The following is a 17551-nucleotide window of genomic DNA, read 5'->3' as shown; positions in this document are numbered from 1 at the left end:
GCCTCGGGAGTTGTGCCAACCGATTACAGTAAGAAAGAGAAGTACCTGGACGGGTGAAATGCAAAAATCAGACATGACCTAATGATTACTACTGATGACAACACTACCTATGCTGATATGGTGGACAAGGCATTACGAGCTGAGGGTGAAGTGAAGTGCCCTTTAGAATCTCGAGGGACTCTGGTTGTTGGCGGGGCTCCTACCCTTCCTACATTAGGCTTTAGTAGGGGAGGTAGTGGCTCGACCTCTGATTAGAAAGGAAAGGCACCTACTGCATCTAGAGGCTCAGGTAAGAATAAGAGGTTCTGAGGGATCTAGGGTCGAGGCAATCGACAGGGTAGTTTTGAGACCCAATACGCTTACCCAGAGTGCCACAGTTGTAAAAGGCACCATCTGGGGGAGTGTAGAGGGCAGGGGTGTTTCCAGTGCAGTATGTCAGGGCATTATAAAAGGGATTGTCCCCAACTCAAGACTGAAGCACCAAACACTGCAGCGAAACCCACTTTAGCAAGGGTGTTCGTGATAACTCAGGCTGATGCAGAAGCCAGCCTCCCAGTAGTAACAGGTCAGCTCTTGGTCAACAACTCTTATTTCTCTGTGCTGTTTGACTCTGGGGCCACTCATTCCTATGTGGGAGCCAGAATTTTTAGTAAATTGGATAGACTGGCATGATAGTTATGAATCAGGGTTTGGAACCCTATTACCTGGCGGAGAGTTAGTTATCTCCAAAAGGCAGATTAGGTTTATGACGATCAGAATCGAGGATAGGGAGTTGAGTGCTGACTTAATAGAAATGAGTTTAACAGATTTGATATTATACTGGGAATGGATTTCTTGTCCAAGTACTCATCTAGTATTGATTGTAAGAGGAAGATGGTAATCTTCCAACCAGAAGGCGAAGAACCGTTTGTTTTTGTCGGGTCGGTTCAGGGATCTCGGATCCCGGTAATTTTGGTACTAACAGCAAAAGAATTATTACGTGATGGATGTCTAGGGTTTCTGGCCATGGTATTGGATACCACTCGGCCTGACTCTGTTCGGCCATAAGACATCAAGGTGGTTTGAGAATTTCTAGATGTTTTTCTTGATGAACTTCCAGGCTTACCACCTCAGAGAGAAATTGATTTTGTCATTGATTTGGCACCTGGAGCAGAACTGATTTCTAAGGCCCTTTATAGAATGGCTCCAGCAGAACTTAAAGAATTGAAAATTCAACTCTAGGGGTTGCTTGACATAGGGTTTTCGCAGCCTAGTGTGTCACCTTGGGGAGCTCCGGTACTGTTTGTCAAGAAGAAAGACGGGTCTCTGCGAATGTGCATTGACTACAGGGAATTGAATAAGCTAACAATCAAGAATAAATATCCTTTCCCTAGGATCAATGATCTTTTTGATCAACTTCAGGAGAAGACAGTCTTTTCAAAGATTGATCTCCGATCGGGCTATCATAAGTTGAGAATCTGAGAGGAGGACATCCCAAAGACGGCTTTCCGTACTAGGTATGGACATTATAAATTCCTGGTTATGTCGTTTGGACTAACCAATGCTCCCGCAGCTTTCATGGATTTGATGAATAAGATATTCAAGGATTTCCTTGATATCAATGTTATTGTGTTTATCTACCACATCCTTCTGTATTCTCAATCAGAAGAGGAGCATGAGCAACATCTCCTAATGGTTCTGCAACGGCTTCGAGAACATAAGTTGTACGCCAAATTCAAGAAGTGTGAATTTCGGCTATCTCATGTGTCCTTTCTTGGGCACATTATTGGCAAGGATGGGATCAAGGTGGATCCAGGAACGATAGAATCCGTCAAGGATTGGCTAAGACCGAAAACAGTAACAGAAATTACAAGCTTCTTGGGTCTGGCTGGATATTATCGTCAGTTTGTGGAAGGGTTCTCCAAAATTTCAACACCCTTAATCGAGCTTCCTAAAAAGAGTCAGCGTTTTGTATGGACAGACAAGTGTGAGGCAAGCTTCCAAGAGCTGAAGTAGAGATTAATTACAGCTCCAGTGTTAGTCCTACCTTCTAATAAGGAGAAATTCATAGTGTATTGTGATGCATCCAGACAGGGTCTGGGGTGCGTACTGATGCAAGCCGATCAGGTTATTGCCTATGCCTCTCGTTAGTTGAAAGATTATGAGCAGCGGTACCCGACTCATGACGTGGAACTTACCGCGGTAGTATTTACTTTGAAAATTTGGCGACATTATCTCTACGGAGAGAGATGTGCAATTTATACTGACCATAAAAGCCTTAAATATTTCTTTACTCAGAAAGATTTTAATATGAGACAGAGGCGTTGGTTGGAGTTGGTTAAGGATTACGATTGTGAGATCCTTTACCATCTTGGGAAGGCCAATGTAGTGGTCGATGCCCTGAGTAGGAAGGGTCCCGGGGACGTAGCTAGTATGGTTGAGATTTCACCTCAGTTAGCAGAGGACATGGTCAGATCTAGCATCAAGTTTGTTGTAGGCAAGCTTCATAACTTGACGCTATAATCTGATCTGTCAGAACGAATTAAAGTCGCTCAGTTAACTGATCCAGAGTTAGTAAAGATCAGGGAAGAGGTATCAGCTGGTCAAATCAGGGACTTTGCAGTGTCAGACAGTGGGATGTTGTTCTTCAAAACCAGGGTTTGTGTTCCTAATAATGGGGAACTCAGAAATGAAATTCTCGAAGAAGCTCATACTACTCTATATTCCCTACATCCCGGCACCACCAAGATGTATCAAGATCTTAAACCTTAATTTTGGTGGAGCAGAATGAAGAAGAATGTTGTAGAATTCGTATCGAGATGCTTAACCTTTTAGCAGATCAAGGCTGAACATCAGAGACCGGCAGGGTTGTGTTGTTGCAGCCTTTAACCTTACCTGAGTGGAAGTGGGAAGATATCCGATGGACTTTGTGGTTGGATTACCTAGAACTGCGGGTTTGTTTAATTCTATTTGGGTTGTGGTAGACCAATTCACAAAGTCTGCACATTTTCTACCAGTTAAAACAGCCTTTTTCAGTGGATCAGTACGCGGATTTGTACGTCAAAGAAATAGTAAGATTCCATGGGGTACCAAACTCCATAGTTTTGGATAGAGATCCAAAATTTACCTCTAAGTTTTGGCAGAGTTTGCAATGGGCTATAGGTACTAAACTGAAATTCAGTACAGCTTTCCACCCTCAGACTGATGGACAGTCCGAAAGGACAATTTAGACCCTGCTCATGTACTTAGCTATGAAAATCTTGAGCTGCAACTGGACATGTCATATGAAGAACAACCAGTTCAGATCCTTGACAGAAAGGATAAAGTCCTTTGGAATAAGACCATAGCTTTGGTCAAAGTACTTTTGAGAAATAGGAAGGTGGAGGAAGCCACCTGGGAGTTAGAATCAGACATGAGAGCTCAATATCCAGAGTTGTTCAGGTTAGATTTCGAGGACGAAATCCTTTTAAATGGGGGGGATAATTGTAAAGACTGCTTAGCTTTAATTTGGAAATTAGTAGATAATTATTGCTTAATTATGAAAATTATTTATTAGTATAGAATTATTAATTTATGGTAATTGATTTGAATTTAGAATGCATTTTATATGACATATATAGAAATTTCAGAATTTTGCATATTCAGTGCCCCGCAACATTGGAACGCGGTGTTTGGCTATTCGAATTACATCTTAGTATTTTTAGTATAGCGGGGCGATATAGTTAGACATTGGGAATGTCGGGAATAGTTGAGATTTTAGAAGTTACAAAAATACCCCTAAGTAGTTTCTATAATGGTTTTGTGTGGGCAAGGGCATTATGGTCTTTTTTGCCTTAAGGGATTTTGTCTTTTATTGAAAATTTAATTAATTTTTAATTAAATCTTTTTTGGCTGATATTAGAATACTTAAACCATTTTACATCATTTTCTAAAATTAGAAAATTGAAGAAAACAATTCTCTCTCTCTTTGCTTTGAGTCGGCCACCAGGGACCCAAGAAGAAAAATCAAATTTGCTCTTCTAAGTAGATCATTTCTTGAGGAATTCAGCAATCTTGACTCACTTATTTTGCTAAGGTAAGGACCTTTTTCTTCTTCCTTTTGGAAGTTAAGTAGGAAAGTATAGTGGTTTTGCATGAATTTAGGTTTTTGAACTCTGAAGTTGCTGTTATTGTTTGATGTTGTTTCTGAAGTTAAATAATGGTTAGAATTGATTTTTAGAGCTTGTTTGGTGGTGGTTTATGAGGTTCGTTCAAGGTTTAAGCTTATGAGCTCAAACTGTGCTCTCACATGGTGGTTTTGATTCTGTGCATGTTGGGATGTTTTATTGCTTTAGATATGTTCTATGTGGTCTATAAAGTAGGTCTGGAAGGTTTCATTTGATTTGGGGTCGTTTTGGTTGAGTTATGAAATTTTGAGTGATTCTTTCACTGAACCGGAATTCCGGTTCAGAGGGACCTGTACGGTTGGTCCCCAGGAAATCCCGTAGAACCAGAATTCCAGTTGGGAACCGGTCTACCGGTTGGAGCAGTTTTGGGAACCCTAGTTTTTCCAAATTTTTTATGATATTTTGGGTATTTCTATGTTATTCATTGATAGGGAAACTTTATTTTCAAGTTTAAGTCCCCAAAAAGTGATTTAGCGTATCACTTACCTATGTTATGATTGATGTGATTTAGGAGCATGTAATTCGCCGAGCAGTTGTTCCACTCAGGTTGGCCGGGACACTTGAATTCGGAAACGAGGTAAGATTAGTATAATGTTATGCATATGTTATTACATGTTAGCGTACATGTTGTTTATGCCTGTTAAATTACATTGATAACAATAATAGCATACATAGAGTTGTACTGATTACTGATAAATGTATGTTGGCTGAAATACTGATCGATGTTGTCACATAAATATGGCTAGAGTATGACTAGCATATTGAGTGTAGGCTGACATTATGGTTGATAGTTTTGTCGTATGAACGTTCTAGACTCAGTACCGTGTGGGACACGGGGATTAGGGTTATGATCGGGTGTATGGGCGCCAAGTTATAACCCGGGTTATTTGTATGTTATATGTTATGCTTTTCTTACAGAGTCTGTCGACTCACAGTGCTATTGATATGTGTAGATAAGGGCAAAGCTAAAGTTGAGGAGCCGTGAGAGTGAGCAGGTGAAGATTGTACATGTGGGGGCGGCTAGGCCTGGAGCGTACGATCTTCGGGACATCAGGGCTTATGCTGTTTGGTCGCTAGGCGGCAAATATTTTGTATATGAATAGTAAACTTTTGTAACTGTATTTTGTAAACGGGATCCCAGAATTTTATAAATGTAATATATTATGTTTTAAATAATTAAGCAAAATATTAATTATTCACGATTTTCAATAATCTCGTTGATTAGCAACGAGCTAACATGCCTATAATAGTTAGGGTGTTACACCTAGAGCTTCCACTTGCACGCACGTAGGTAGGCTGTGTGCAACCTTCTTGTGCAGCCAAGTGTTTCTCCACAAAAATTGCGATTTTTGTGATATTTTTTCATAAATTAAATTTTTTTTTCCACAACCCTATATATCTATTTAAAAAATTATTTTTAATATTTAAACTTTAATATCAAATTTCTAAATTAATAATATTTAATTCTTTTAATAGATTATTATTAATTTATCATATTTTGATGTTTAAAATTTAAAAATTAATTATTTTATTTTTGAATTATGGTAAGATTTAAAAAAAAAATGTTAATTTCTTTAATATTTATATATTAATTAATTATAAGATTAGATATTTTAATATTAGGCATATTTAAAATTAAATGATAGCCTTGCCTTTTAATTTGAAATATTATATTAAAATTATCTTATAGGATAAATAATTAATAAATTTGAAATTAACCTAGATATTTTTATAGATATTCTAACCATAATATTTTCAAATTCAAAATAAGTTATTTTGAAAAATATTTAATTGTTTATAAATTATAAGTTAGAAAAACGATAATTTATAACATTTTACTCATGAGAAATTTATAAATAGTATTTTAAATATGTAAATAACCTAGATATTTTTGTAAAATTTTTTTTAAAAAAAAGGCTTAATTTGAGATATTTTGACATATAATTTGGATAATTATTATTTGTTGATTATTTTATTCTTAAAATAATAATTACCTAACCTTATCTATTTTAAAATTGGTTTATTTTGTTATTTAATTTTATTAAATTATAAGATTAGAAAATGATATTGAAAATATCTATTTGGTTATTTTGAAATCATTTATCTTAATAGATATTTAACTTAGTTTGATAAAAATAATTCAAATAAACGTAGATATTTTAAAATTATTTTAATTTTGAATTTTTGAAAGATATTAAAACAACCCTAAAATTTCAAAATTTATTTGGTTAGTTTAAATAATAATTTAATTATATATAAATATCTTATTTCACAATTTGTTACATGGACATTGTTTGTTTATATTTAAATTTTTTATTCAAAACTTTTTTTAAACAAACCTATTATTTATTCGATCTATATTGTTATGATTAACTTGTTGAGAGATCCAATGATTTGATTTTAATCATAGTCTGATTGTCAGCAGATCTTATAAATAATTTGTAACAGGTAAATTTTGTATTTCTTTCATCTATGTAAACCTAGAAATATGATAGGGCCCATCCAAATCAATTTGACCAGTGTGAGCCTATATATTTGTTTTTGGGCTTAGATGCATATAGGAAACCTATTTATTTCTAGATAGATAAATTGACTAGGTTGCTAAAATGAAATATCACTTTTGATAGTTTTATTTAGGCCCAAGTATTGGGCTTATTCAATGAATAACAATTATTTAATTTAAGGTTAAATTCATCTCCTTTGGGCCTTGTGTGAGAGTTAGGGGGCCATTAGTAGTCGGTACGACATACTGAACCATGCCCTCCCCCACATGAACAATCCCAATTGTGAATGCCCATTTGCCTTTTTAAATAATTGTATTAGGCTAATTATACTAGTTTAACCTAATTAAAATTGAATTATCAACATAATTAATTTTGAAATAAATTAAATTAATTTTTCATTAGATGATTTTAAAATTAATTTAAAAAAACACACTTAGTTTAATGAAATATTCTAAATAAAAATTTCTAGTAACTAATTTATATTTTCTAATATTTAATTAAGTAGAAAAATATATTTAAATTGAAAATTCATTTTCTAATTAATTTAAGACCAACTTAAATTAAGATATTTTTCTTAGAACTTTAATTAGAATTAATAATTAAGTTGATTTTATTCTAGATACTTAATCATTTCCATTTTAATGAATTTAATACATAGAAAATTATCTTTAAGTTTAAAAAAATTCAACTTCAGATCAACTTAAATTAGAATAATTTTCAGTGTATATTTTATTTTATTTTAAAAATCCTTTCCCACTTAAATTTTGAATTGCATTATGTAGATATTTCGAAATTTTTCAATTTTGTAAATTAGATTAAAGTTGAAAACTAATTTGTTAATTCATTTTAGGTCAACTTGAAATCAAGTAATTTTCATTAATGATTTAATTAAAATAAATAGAGTAAAATATATTATATATTAATTAGAAAATAAGTAATTAATTTATGAATTATATATATAGATATTTTCTAAGTAGACTTTTGGTTATTTTTTTAGTTATATTTAATAAAATTAGAAAATTAATATTTAAGTTGATTTTTTTGAAGATACTTAAATATTTGATATTTTTCTTAAGAGATTTAATTAAATAGGAAAATTATATTAATGTTTAAAATTAATTTATTTAATTTTAGATCAACATAAATTAATATAATTTTCCAGTTTTATTTTATTTTATTTTAGAATGAATTTTGAAAATGTTTTGTAAATACATTAGATTTTGAATTCAATTATATATATTTGTAGAAGATTAAATTTGAGTTGAAAATTAATTATTTAATTAATCTTGGACAAACTTAAATTAAGTAATTTTTATAATATTTATTAGAAAATTAATACTAAGGATGGAATATAAATTTTTATTTTTTCAGATCTTCCTACGCTATAATTTTATAAATGTTGAATTAAATTTATATTTAGAGTCATCTAAATTTTTAATTAAATAAATATATATATGAAAATAAATAGATTAAAATAAGTATCATATGAGAATATAACTCTTTGAAATAATGAGCTTTAGTTATAAGGATATTCGATCTCCATTGTTGGTCCTACATGGTTAAATTATTTTTAATATAACCTCGAGACGCTAGACTTCGTCCCCCTCATGGATGGTTATTCATCGACGCATTTAACACCGTAAAAATCTCGAAAGATAAGTATTTTGTAAGTTTTCTTCTCTATTAGACTCTCCCCTATGGTGACTTCTTAGAGATAAATTTTACGGAGTACGAAACAATTGTGGAAGCTCATAAAATAAGAATAACCTTGACTCTCGCCTACCGGGACAACGTTGGATTCTTATTTTGATCAAATAAAAGGTTGCTAGAATGGTGTCTATTTTAGATGAGCTGACTACTCTATTCAATGAATGATATCTTTGACTCTCGCCTATTGGGACACTGTATCAGTTTGTTGGAAACCTTGGAAATTGTTTAAGATGTGCTTGGTTTGTATTTTCACATGTCTTTCTTACTCGATAAATTTTAGAGTGTGTATGAATTTATATTGGGCCATGTTGTTTTAGTTATTAATTGTTGTAGTTTCAATTTTGAATCTTCATTGTTGGTCTAACTTAGTTTGTTGTTTTAACGGGATAAATCCGAAAGGAATGTCATCCATTAGACAAACATAAAAGTGTTAGATCACAACAGATAAGTATTTGTAAATGCAACATCTAGTTGTACATTTAAAGATGTCAACTTAGACTAGTATTTACAATATTGAAAAAATGAAGAAGTTTATAAAATAAGAATGACTTTGACTCTCGCCTACCGGGATATCGTTGGATTCTTATTTTTATTAAAATTATCCTTTATTTTTGTTCTCTTAGCTTTTCATTTCGAATTTGCTTAAATTATACATCATTGGACGAATGGTTTATAAAACATCTGCTTATGATGTCATTCTAATTTTTCTTATGAAATTAAGTTGCGCGATAACTATATTCCCGATATTCTATCCCGAAATGATATAAATCCTCGATCTTAGAAATCTCTTACTTGTATATGCTTACTATAGGCAACTTAATCTTAGAGTTATATTAGTAGTGGTGGTCCAAGCTTGAATAATTACTCATTGTATATTTGGTATAAATCTAAGTCTTTGAATTTAAATTTCAGATTCCAAATAGATATTTTATTTTTCAGTTTCCTAGAATACATTGGACAATACAGTATGACTTTCACAAGTTATTAATATCTATTTTCTGTCAATAGATCCGAACTGTATCTTATTTATGGAATAAGAGTTTTATATTCTGTGAGCAAGATCCACTTGGACTATTCTAAGAACACTTTATAGTAACTAAATCTAATTCATAAAACCACAACAATATATTTATAGCATTTGCATCTTGTTCATAGTTGTTTTGACAAGATCATTCTCTGCAAAGAGCCAATGTGCCTATATCCACTTGAAAGTAGAATCATCTGTATTTGACATATAGTTGTACATTTAGGAATGGATATGAGTTATCGTTAAATTCTTAAGTCGATTGCTATAGATTCTACCTTATGCAATGACATTTCAAATGTTTACGAAATTTCATGAATTTCAAGCAATGTTAAAAAACATTAAGGTAAGCAGTTAAATATCTTGCAAAATGATAGGGGTGGAGAAATATTTTGTGGATATGTAGTTCAAAGATCATTAAGTTAATTTTGAATTTTATCCAAACTTACATCCCCAGAAACTCGATTTGCATATTGGGGAGAGCAAAAGGTCAATGATTAGTTACTAGTAGTTGCCTAAGTCTGTCAAGGGATATACCCTAGTGATAGGAAAATTTCAGAATGATGGAATGGTTATGTACTCAGTGTAAACCATTACTAGATTCATGGATGTGTTGATCGTGGCCTTAAGAAAAGCTAGAACTGTTAACTAAGGTTTGTATGTTTGACAGTTATTCTAAGTGATTAGGGGTGGACCATCCCATCGTCAATAAGATAAGAAAGCGTTTGTTTCAACAAATACTACTTTTCTAAGAAAATGACTAAGCCTAAAAATAAAGTAGCAAAGTAGAGGAGATATTTTTTGTCTCGATTCCAAAAGGGTTCTATCATCTTATTCTATATAAGATGGTCCCACTGCCTCTGTTGTTTTGATACAACCGATGAGGATAATACCACTTATGTTCTTACACAGAATGTCACTGTACCTTGTCGTAGTGGGAGGGTTTCAAGGAACTCACCCTGTTATGACTTTGAAGACACTTGTGATGAAAATCAATTGTTAGTTTAAACAAGTAATGGATAGTTAGAATAATGAAAGAAGATGCAAAGCCAAGAGAACTACAGTTAAAACCATTTATATGGAGTAACCAAAAGTTTTCTATTACAAGGATAAGAAAGTAAATTTTTAAAATAGGTCTTTCAATGGACTTAACAAAAATTCATAATCCTAGTATTATTATAGGTTTAAGATTATCTAAACCCGTGGCTTGTAGTATGCCTGGTAATTTACTTACTCTAGTGCAAGGGACTTACTTTAGTAAGTAAAGTAAGTCGCTGAAGCATTTATTTAATGGCAATATATAGAAGCTTCTCGACTTCTAGACATATATTTTATTTGAGTAAGGGACAGTTTCAACTATTCCGAAAAAGATAAAGGCCAAAGAAAGAATTCCTTAGAATCAACAGTCAGAGGTCTCAGGTATGCTTTGCTATTCATTAGACCAAACACCTACTGTTGAGTGGGAGAAATGAGTCGGTATCAAATTAATCAAGAAAAGGAACATTGGAAGACAATCAAATGAATCTTAAGATCAAGAAGAGGAACTATATGTTAGTTGATAAGGGTGGTATTTTATTACTCTTAGACTACACCAAATCAAGTTTCTAAACTTTCCATGATGCTAGAAAGTCTATTGATGAGATGGTGCTTACTATGGGGGTGGAGCAGTTATTTTGCAGAAGCATAAAAACCAATCTGAAGTCTCTAACTCTACCAGTGAGGCTGCATGTTAAAGTTATAAGAAAGATACTTATTCAGTCTATGGAAAGTTCTATACAGTTTTTAGCGTTGTACCAACAATTTAATAACTACTAGTGTTACCTCCTGACTAACACAGAAGTAGTTGCCAAAAAGTAAAGAATCCAGTGCCCCTAGAGGAGTAGACATATAGAGAGGAATTTCATAATATCAAAGATTTTGTCATTAAGGCTATGTAATGGTGGAGAAAGGTTCAATTGAACAGAGCCTCTTAGATCCTATTACAGAGAGAATACTACATACTTCATTTGATCTGGATATCAAGGTTTTAAGATTATTTGAAATGTACTTTTTGTTTTATATTAGTGCAAGTGGGAGTTTGTTGGGATTTGTGCTCTAAATAAAACTCATTTCATTATAATCAGATTTACTAATTAATAAAAGATCAGAAATCATTTTATGTTGCATGGTCCACATGATTTATTTCATGATTATGTTTAATGTATAAACTCTATCAATTCCAGAACATATGTAAATATATATTTGTTCATGATAATAGTGTCATCAGCACATTGGAATATAATCATGATTATATGTTCAAAAGTTTAATTCCCATGATTTTTCAGTTCACTGGATTTAGACTGACATGATAATCGTCGATAAGGTATACTTACACCTTGGATAAGTGTTATGTAATTTCTAGGGCATTGGCAACGTATAGCAGTATCAGATTTATGGAGTGTACATTGGAAGGGACTGATATTGATCTTGGAAAAGATATTATAAACTTACCATTATATCTTTCTAAATCAATCCCAATGGTTGATCTTAGGTCTATGGATCATATTCCTGATATGGTTAGGTTCAACTTAGTTATATTATTTATTTTCTTCAAGTTGTTCGTGAAAGTTAACAATAGTTCTGACTGATATTTACATCTTGGGAACATGGTACATCAATTGAGTGGGAGCGTTGATCATAAATATTTAATTTATAGCTTCTATAATTATTTAGAAGTGAAACGATGATTTCCTTCGAGCTTGGCTAAATAGAGATAAATGACTAAGGCCTCATTTCAGTAATTATATTAGTTTACTGAAGTATCATTTATAGGTAGCTAACTTTTTTAAGGATAAAATACATTGAAGTGTAGAACGATAAATTTATCCCTATTCAGTGTAGATTATCTATAGAGGATCTTTGACTATTAGGATTGTAACAATAGAATAGTCATAGCTTATCTATATCGTGGTATATATATAGAGCATTATATATAATTGAGAGTGTATTTAATTTGAAATCTATAGTTGTGCAAGGCGACATTCATAAGTTAGGGAATTTAATTGGTAAATTCTACATCTACTTATTGAAAGCTCAGTTATATAGGCCCATGGTCCCCTCGTAAGTTGAGATAATACTGCTTGCAGACTCAGTCAATTGATTTTAATTAATAAAATTTCATTCTAAAATTAGACTGTCTTATTTATGAATTTTCACTAAGCAAAGGGCTTAATTGTGAAGAAAAAAAGTTTTGCTGTCAATTTATTAATTAAGAGACTTTGTATGGTCTAATTAATTAATAATATTAATAGAAATTTTATTGGATAATTAATTCTATTTATTAAATAAATAGTTTTGGCATTTATAGGATTGAATTTGAAAATATGGTATTATTGAAAGAAAAATAATTTTTTGAAATAAAGTTGCAAAATTGTAACGAGAGAATAGTCCCTTTATGGCTGGTGTAATGACCGCTTTAGTAATTTGGATTAGTAAAGTCAATTAGCACTAATTTCTTTTCTTTTTATGATTATTTATGAAATTAATTATTTTTGGGCCCCATTTTTAGAAATGGGCATTAGAGTTTTAATTTCTCAATTCCAGCGATTTTATTAAACTCTAGGGGTATTATTTGACTTATATATGAATTATGTCGTTTTTGTAATTTTTCCTCGGCGACAACGAAAAATGCGATGGATGGCTAGTTTGACTACATGGGTAATTTTAGAGCCTTATTTCTTAGTGGGAAATATTTTACAGAAAATAAAATAACGAGGTTGAGTGGGGTTATGGAATTTGACCATTTTACCCCTAGTTTTGAGAAATACTTAAGTTGTAACTTGGAGGGCATTTGAGTCATTTCTTTAAGTGAAGGATAGATGGTTGTGCTAGGTTGTGACAATTGGCTAGTTTAATTTTAGCAAAGGAATTTATTTCCTAAGCCTTATGTAATTAAGAAAAACCAAAGGAAATAGAAAGCTCTCTCTTTCCTTCCCTCTCTCTCTTCGAACCCAGCTAGAATAAGAGGGTTTGCTGCTGAACTTTTGTAATTTCAGCAAGGGATTCAAGAGAAGTCATGCCAAAGTAAGCCCTAGCATCTCTACCCCTTAGTTCTTGAAGTTTTTACTTGGTTTAAATATGTGATTTTGAGTATTAGTGGCTGTTAGGGTTAGGTTGAGTTGTAGTTCGAATTGTAGGGTTAATTTGAGTTGGCTTTAGCTTCTAACAGCTGGTTTTGATGTTTGGATTAGGTTTTCAGCAAGTTTGAGCTTTGAGTTCAAAGCTTTGATCACTAACGGCATGTTGTGTTTCATTGGGATTTTCTGTGTAATACTAGTTGGAAAATGTTGTTTGTGAATTGTTTAGGAACTCTGGAAGGTTCGGTTGTTTTGGTAGAGGATTGAGCAAGAAATGAAAAGTTTGGGGTGAACTGGTGCAAACCGGCTAGCCGGTTTTACCGGTACTTGTAAAACCGTCTAGCAGGGTCCCCAAATGCTTCATTTTTCTCGATTCTCATCCATTTCGTGTGCCATAGTTGGGTGTTTCCCTATTTCCAGAGTTAGAGTAACACGTAGAGAGTGTAACAGAACCTCGGGTTGTGGGTTCGGGTTTCCCGGATTAGGGTTTTGATCATGTGATTTACCCGATTTCATTATGTGAATAGGGCATTGTTATAGTGAGATTTCTCTCACCTAGAAACTCGAGACCAGACTCCTGTTTGGAGGACACGTGTATTCAGCTTTCCAAGAAAGGCTCAGATATCCATGAAAGACTCCTCGAGTTTAAACCTCGCCTGAGCTAGAATCAGCGAGATGATGCGAGTATGATCAAAGTCGACTCGCATTCGTGTAACTCGCATTATGTGGGACCAAAGAACGAATCCAACTCGCATGTACCAGGATATGTGCGGGTATCCTTTCTATACTCCTGCGAAAACATAGAGATCTATTCTCTATAGTGCGAGCTGGTCCCGATGACCTAACAGCCTCGATAAACCAATATAGACTCGCATGTCTAGGTTTTATCAGCTCATCATACGATGTCCATAAATGCGACTATCGAAGAACGCAGACATCTTAGGCTTAATCAGATGATAGGTCTATCCTAAGCTCGCGAGCTTATACCAGAATATGAACAGCCAACTCGAGCAATGGAAGTCGCATACGTTGCTGTATTTAGTGAATCGAAACTGTTATTCATTTATTAATGTTTACGTTTTTAGTTTAATTATTATGAATCAATGTACAAACGGATTGACAATGAATAACAATCCTGGTGTAATTAACTGGACACCTGCTTTGTATATAAAGGGGTGATCCACCACGAAATGAGACCTACGAAACTCTTGCTATAGTGGACTAAGCAGAACGTGATCTGACTGAACCACTATTATCCTTTGTCTTCTTGTTATTTCTAGTTTTTTGTTAAGTATTTACATTCCCAGGTCGAGTACTCGCTATTTTAGGTTGAATACTCGCATTTGTTCTTCATACAATTTCTTCTTATTATTAGAATTATCATATACTTTTGGTGTTGCGAATTTCGCTCGACAACATTTGGCGCCTTGTGTGGGAACCGAGAAGTACATTATTACTAAATTCAAGAAGGAATATCATCATGGCTGGAAACCAAGCAAACGGATGTGTTAACAACGAATCCATCAACATCGGAATGATGAACGTTCCGTTATCTGGAGTTAGAATGCCACCTGTGGATGTCATTAATGGCAGAGTAGGGAGAGGTAATGTCAGACCTCTCAATCTATTCCCTGAAACTGCTGGCCCCCAAGTCCGAGAAACATCCACGCCAACAGCAACAATGGGGCACTTTCCACCCATCACTCCGGCAGTAGTATCTGAGGGAATCGTCCAGTTCACCACTGACCAGTATACCGCGATCCAGGACCAATTACGCGCACTGCAGGCCGAGGTGGACGGACAGAACAGGTCCCGACGCCCCCCTCGAGCCCCCACTACTCGCATAGAAAACCCTCAGGTAACGAATTCTAGGCGTCGTAATAACCGTGTTTGCAGGGAACGAAGGACCAACCTCGAAGGTCTGGACCTGAATCAGCCAACCTCAAGAGACCAATCTACGAGGTATCCCAACCAGGAGACGCAGATACATGAAGACCCCAAACGATGCAACCCTCGCAGCAGGCCTTCACGAGACAACGACATAGAATCTGCCTCCTCGTCCTCGCATGGTCGCACACCTAGCAGGTATACGAGGTCCGGTTCTGTGGAGACGCAGTAGGGGGACAATATCAGTTTCATAGGGGTGATCTGCGTGATCACCTTAACGTTGTTTTCAGAGCACGCTCCCACGCCCCTCGTGACGAGGAAACAGCCCGTTATCCCCAAATGGGCAATCAAGGTGTATACACTCGCACAAACCTGCCTAACACACCAACAACGACTACCAGGGTTAATGTCCCAGCAAACCTCGCCGCAGTAGCCACAACCCATGCAGTCGTAGCAGTCCCAGCTCCCATAGCTGGGAGTATTGATCAAAGCATGCTTTTGTAAGCTTTGAAAATACTCGAGCAGCAGAGAAAGCCCATATACAAGATGCATCGGACCTCTCCTTTTACTACGGAAGTGCGACAAGCTCAGCTTCCCAAGGGATTCTGATTATCCAAATCCCTAAAATACAAAGGTACCTCTAATCCCATAGATTATTTAGAAAAGCTCAATACTATTATGGAAGTAGATCAGGTACCTCAGCTCGCGAAATGTCGCATTCTTGCGGCAACGCTGGAGGAAAATGCCCACGATTGGTTCAGCCAATTGCTTGAGGCCTCAATCTCGACATGGGAAACCTTTGTCGATCTATTCCTCACGCATTTTCAAGCCATGATGACTAATAGGCCGCCCTATACTACTCTGGCTAACATCAAGCAAGAACCCGGTGAGTCTTTACAGGACTATTTTAAACGTTTTAATGTCGAGGTAACAAAAGTTGAGAAGGCTCCCGAGTCTTCGCTTGTTTGTATGCTAATAACAGGTGTCTTGCCGAGAACCGATTTTTGGAAGGAGCTACAGGCCTGGAGACCAGAATCGCTAGTCCAGTTCTTTGCCATGGCCGAACCGCATAAGAGGATTGAAAACTCTCTGGCAGAATTGGAGAAAGGCAAAGGCAAGCGTAACTCACCAGTGTCGCGGTCACGATCCCGTAGTCCCCGAGGGAAAAGTTCCAGAGGTCGAAGACCAAGAAGACGCAGTCCACGAAGACAGCGAAGCCTGAAACTGGCCAAGTCCCCTCCAAAGAAGGAGTCCTCGCCGAAAAGGAAAGGTGGACCGCGCTTTGTGAACTATACTGAACTCGCAGTACCACGAGGCCGTATCTACGCCATCGAGGAGAAGAATGGGGTCTTCGAGAAGCAACCCCCGATCAGGGGAAATCGCGACAAAAGAGACCCCAAAAAATTCTGTAAGTACCATAAAGATATTGGTCACCCCACTTTGGAGTGTTGGTTTTTACAGGATGAAGTTGAAGAGCTGATCCGGAGGGGAAAATTCAACAAGTATAAAAGGAACGAGGAAAGTCATCGCCGAGCGGATGACAAAGAGGAAAATTAAAATGCGAGTGGTTCGAGAACGCCTCGCAATATATTGACCATTGTAGGCGGTCCCCATATCGCAGGTGACTCCAGAAAGTCGCAAGAGCGAGATGCAATGGAAGCTAAGGAGAAGCCACTCACCAACGTGAACAATCTCAGTGAGAGACCAGAGAAGTTGCTCAAAACAGAATGCGACAACATCACGTTCATGGAGAGTGATAAGAGATGGGTCCATCACCCGCATTCTGATGCACTGGTCATTGTCGCCAATATTGGCGGGGACAATGTCCACCGTATACTCGTGGACAATGGAAGTTCAGTGAATCTCTTGAACTTCCAAGCATTTAAACAAATGGGGTTGCATGAGAAGGATCTGCGACCTGTTATGTCGAGTATATACGGTTTTACCGGCGATGTCATCGCGCTGAAAGGGATGATTAAGCTCCCGATTACCCTGGGAACCACCCCCGTAGTAGCCAAGTCAATGGCTGACTTCACGGTAATCGGCCAATATTCGGCATACAATGCCGTAATTGGTCGGCCAATCTTGAAAGAGATGAAGATCGTGACGTCGATTTATCATCTCACAATGAAGTTCCCTACTCCCGCTGGAGTAGGCTCTGTGCGA

The 17551-nt window shown here is 35.5% G+C and overlaps 2 protein-coding genes across 2 annotated transcripts; both read left to right on the top strand.

Moving 5' to 3' along the window:
- Positions 1–432: 432 nt before the first annotated feature.
- Positions 433–1995, top strand: LOC133036187 (uncharacterized mitochondrial protein AtMg00860-like). Its single transcript, XM_061112696.1, has 2 exons — positions 433–630; positions 1774–1995. The coding sequence occupies exons 1-2, from the start codon at positions 433–435 to the stop codon at positions 1993–1995; spliced, it is 420 nt and encodes a 139-aa protein (XP_060968679.1).
- Positions 1996–16063: 14068 nt separating this feature from the next.
- Positions 16064–16942, top strand: LOC133036186 (uncharacterized). Its single transcript, XM_061112695.1, has one exon. The coding sequence runs from the start codon at positions 16064–16066 to the stop codon at positions 16940–16942; it is 879 nt and encodes a 292-aa protein (XP_060968678.1).
- Positions 16943–17551: the final 609 nt, after the last annotated feature.

Source organism: Cannabis sativa, chromosome 3, assembly GCF_029168945.1.
Source record: "Cannabis sativa cultivar Pink pepper isolate KNU-18-1 chromosome 3, ASM2916894v1, whole genome shotgun sequence".
NCBI lineage: Eukaryota > Viridiplantae > Streptophyta > Magnoliopsida > Rosales > Cannabaceae > Cannabis > Cannabis sativa.
This window is presented reverse-complemented; position numbering and strand designations above follow the sequence as displayed.